Source organism: Sinocyclocheilus anshuiensis, unplaced genomic scaffold (assembly GCF_001515605.1).
Source record: "Sinocyclocheilus anshuiensis isolate Anshui unplaced genomic scaffold, SAMN03320099.WGS_v1.1 scaffold392, whole genome shotgun sequence".
NCBI lineage: Eukaryota > Metazoa > Chordata > Actinopteri > Cypriniformes > Cyprinidae > Sinocyclocheilus > Sinocyclocheilus anshuiensis.
In genome coordinates this window covers 1,234,761-1,238,508 of record NW_015557091.1, presented here as the reverse complement: position 1 = coordinate 1,238,508, position 3,748 = coordinate 1,234,761, and the positions used below count along the sequence as shown (strand labels likewise).

The 3,748-nt window shown below is 38.4% G+C and overlaps 1 protein-coding gene across 1 annotated transcript in view; it reads left to right on the top strand.

The window, feature by feature from the left end:
- The window catches only part of LOC107677164 (SRC kinase signaling inhibitor 1-like), a 62,742-nt gene that overhangs the window by 35,720 nt on the left and 23,274 nt on the right, over positions 1-3,748 (top strand). Inside the window, exons 5-6 of the mRNA XM_016471949.1 lie at positions 488-813; positions 2,333-3,111. Coding sequence (XP_016327435.1) covers positions 488-813; positions 2,333-3,111 — 1,105 coding nt within the window. The remainder of the gene's footprint in view (positions 1-487; positions 814-2,332; positions 3,112-3,748) is intronic.

Below are 3,748 nucleotides of genomic sequence, written 5' to 3'. Positions count from 1 at the left end.
ATTCTGACCACAACTATATATATATATATATATATATATATATATATAATGGAAATTTGTCATACAATTGAAATGCATCTACAAATTGCTCAACAGTAGATTGTGGTGCTAGCAACATCAGTGTCATAGGTTCAATTCCCAGGGCATGCATGAACTGATAAAAATGTGCACTTTGAATACAGTTTAAGTGAAGCATCTACAGAAATATAGATTTATTTCCCTGCATGAGTCAGTTTTGCAGCTTAATTTCAATAAACATTCTGGGTGAATCAGGGAGGGAGTTTTTACACTCTTAGCAGTTATGTAACCATACAAAATCAATTATACAGTTAGTTCTGGTTCACTAATTTGATTGGACAAGCAGCGTTCAATATTTTGTATAGCTGCAAGAGAATGTATCACTGTTTGAATCACTCCACTTTTTTACCATTTTACTCTTGTGTTGCATATCAAATATCAACTAAATCAATTTGTTGTGTCTTTCTAGCGGTGTTGTTTTTGCAGTTTGGTGACGAGACGCGGCGGGTGCACATCACTCATGAGCTGACCAGCATGGAGACGCTTCACGCCCTCATCGTGCACATGTTCCCTCAGAAACTGACGATGGGCGCGTTGCGTTCGCCCGGCACAGCTCTCCTTATGAAAGATGAGGCACGCAACATCTTCTACGAGATGGAGGACCCTCGTGACATCCACGACCGATGTCTCATCAAGATTTACTGCAGAGAGACTCCGATACGAGACGCACACTACAATGCTCAACACACAGCTCACCACGTTCACCACACACACATCGCCAACGGAGACCTGCGGGTGAGGCAACACATGTGGTTAAAACCGGTAGCTGTGTAACATATTATGTCAAATAAAACATCCCATACACATTTTCTCTATACAAAGATAATTAATGCTTTTTTAATGCTTTTTCCTTAAAATACAATTTTTACACTCTTTTACAGTAAAATAACATTTTGTTAAATATAATATAAATTCACTATAAATTGTAGGGTGTTTAATACTTTTTATATATTCTACATAAAACATAATTTTACCAATGTTTTACTGTAAAAGTACATGTACTGTCATTTTAGATATGCGTTTCTTCCTAAATTATAATTCGTACAAAGATAATTTATGCTTTACAATAACTTATTTACACTCTTTTACAGTAAAACATTTTTTTTTAATATATATAATAAAAATTCACCAAAAAAACAAGGTTATTGATTTTTTACCTCAACAAAATAATATGTTGTCTTGTATGCATGCAAGTTTTTCCCCCATTACATAAGAAAACTTATGCTACCAAAAGTTTGGGGTCAGTAAGATAGATTTTATTTATTTATTTTATTCAGCAAGCAATGCATTAAATTGATAAAAAATATTTAATGTTACAAAAGATTTCTATTTCAAATAAATGTGTTTTTTGAACTTTCTATTGATTAAAGAATTTTTTTAAGTGTTTCATGGTTTCCAAAAGAATATGAAGCAGCACAACTGCTTTCAACATTGATAATAATAAGAAATGTTTCTTCAGCAGCAAATCAGCATATTAGAATGATTTCTGAAGTATCGTTTGACACGGAAGACTGGAGTAATGATGCTGAAAAACAGGAAGCCATGGCTGGATAATTTCATGTTCATAATCACCCTGGTATGCTCAAAATTGTAAATATGAATGGGAATATACAGTACTTCACAGATATTTTAGAATTTCTAGGGGTGCCAATAATTGTGTCCAACGTGTATTTGAGAAAAACATTTATTTCGTAATGAGATTTTCCCCCATTTTCAGTTGTTTTAGTTCAATTAAAGGTTAGATATTTGTGATTTTTTTTTTTTAAATAAAAGATGAAAATGATTAACAATGCAGATTTATTCGAGTAATGATGCTGAAAATTCAGCTTTGATCACAGGAATAAATTACATTTTAGAATACATTCAAATAGAAAACAGTTATTTAAAATGATAATAATATTTCACAATATCACTAATTTTACTGTATTTTTGATCAAATAAATGCAGCCTTGGTGAGCAGAAGAGACTTCTCTACAACAGAAGAAATCTAACCGACCCCAAACTTTTGAGTTGTTGTGTACAGTTACAGTTAAACAGTTTCCAGGCTTTAAGCATTTTACAGCATAGTTTCACCTCCTAGATGATAATGATGAAGAACTCATCCTCAAATCTATATTGTGTGTATAAATGACAGAGAAAACATGCAATGGCACAGTTCTGTTCTGATACTATGAATTTTTTTTGTCATATGTCATATCTCCCGACTTCTTCCTCTCTCCCGTTCTGTCTCTCTCTTTCTGTCTGACTCCTCCAGAGAGAGCTGGTGTACACCTCGAGGGAATCGTCTCCCACGCGGCGTTTAAACACACTCCCGTCTTCCTCTCCTCCCTCTGGATCTCCATCACGCTCACAATCACGTCTTTCTTACACAGGTGTGCGTCCTTCCTCTTATGCGGGTCCCCATCCGTCGCCTCAGCTCCACCCCTATCAGCAACACCACGCCCACCCCGGAGGCCACGCCCCCCAGCCGGCCGGCCACACCCACCCTGCATTTTGCCCCTCCCCAAGTGCCATTCTAGAACGGCGTGATGTGAAACCAGACGAGGAAATTACATCGTCCTCGAAAAGCGTGGTGTTGCTAAAAAACGAAGCGATATACGCAGACCCGTACGCGCTCGTCCAGGATCCTCGGCTCAGCGTTGCTTCACCGCAAGCTCTGGCGTACCGCCGCGGATCTGTGCGCTCTATTGGTGGCTACCCCGCCGCGGCATTACAATGTGAGCTCGAGGGCGCCCTCTACAGGCCCGGCGGTCCCATATATGCAGATCCATATGCTACGATGGGTTTCCGCACCTTAGCACCAGCCTCGCCTCAAAAACTGTCTGATGGCAGGGATCCGTATGGCAGCCACCCGGGACGAGGGTCCCCTGGGAGACATGGGTTTCGTAAAGATGGCACTGTGTACATAGAGAGTCCCAAGAATCGTCCAGGAGGACCACCTCTGGAGCAGATATGTATGCTCGGGGGCCCCGGAGGAGACGGAGGGCCCTTACCAGTGTACGGCTCAACATTACCTGGTAATGAAGAGACCAGGTGAGAGTCAGTTCTGCTTAGGTTTTCTCTCCTTAAAGGGATAGTTCACCCGAAAAATGAAAATTCTGTCATCATTTACTCACCCTCATGTTATTCCAAACCTGTATGAGTTTCTTTCTTCTATTGAGCACAAAAGAAGATATTTTAAAGAATGTTGGTAACCAAACAGTTGACGGTAGCCATTGACTTTTGACTATGGAAGCTGTGACAGCTGTCTACTGTTTGGTTATTCACATTCTTCAAAATATCTTCTTTTGTGAAGAAGGTCGAAACTTATACAGAATTGGAACAACTTGTGGGTTGAAAATGCAAAAGATTTGCGAACAAATGCAGTTTTTCTCAGAGGACCTCAAACATTTTGCAAGAGATCGCAAAAGCATTGAAATATAGTTTTTCTTCTCACTTATTTCAATCACAAAAGATATTTTGGGGGGAACACAAAAGTTTTGGGAGCAAGCGCACAAGCATTGAAATATAGTTTTTCTGCCCACCTCATATAATTTCTATCACAGAAGATTTGTGAGAGAATACAGGTTTTCTCAGGGGAACTCAAAAGTTTTATGAGAAAACTTAAAAAATGTTGGGAATGAAGGCATATCATATTATATTATATTATATTATATTATATTATATTATA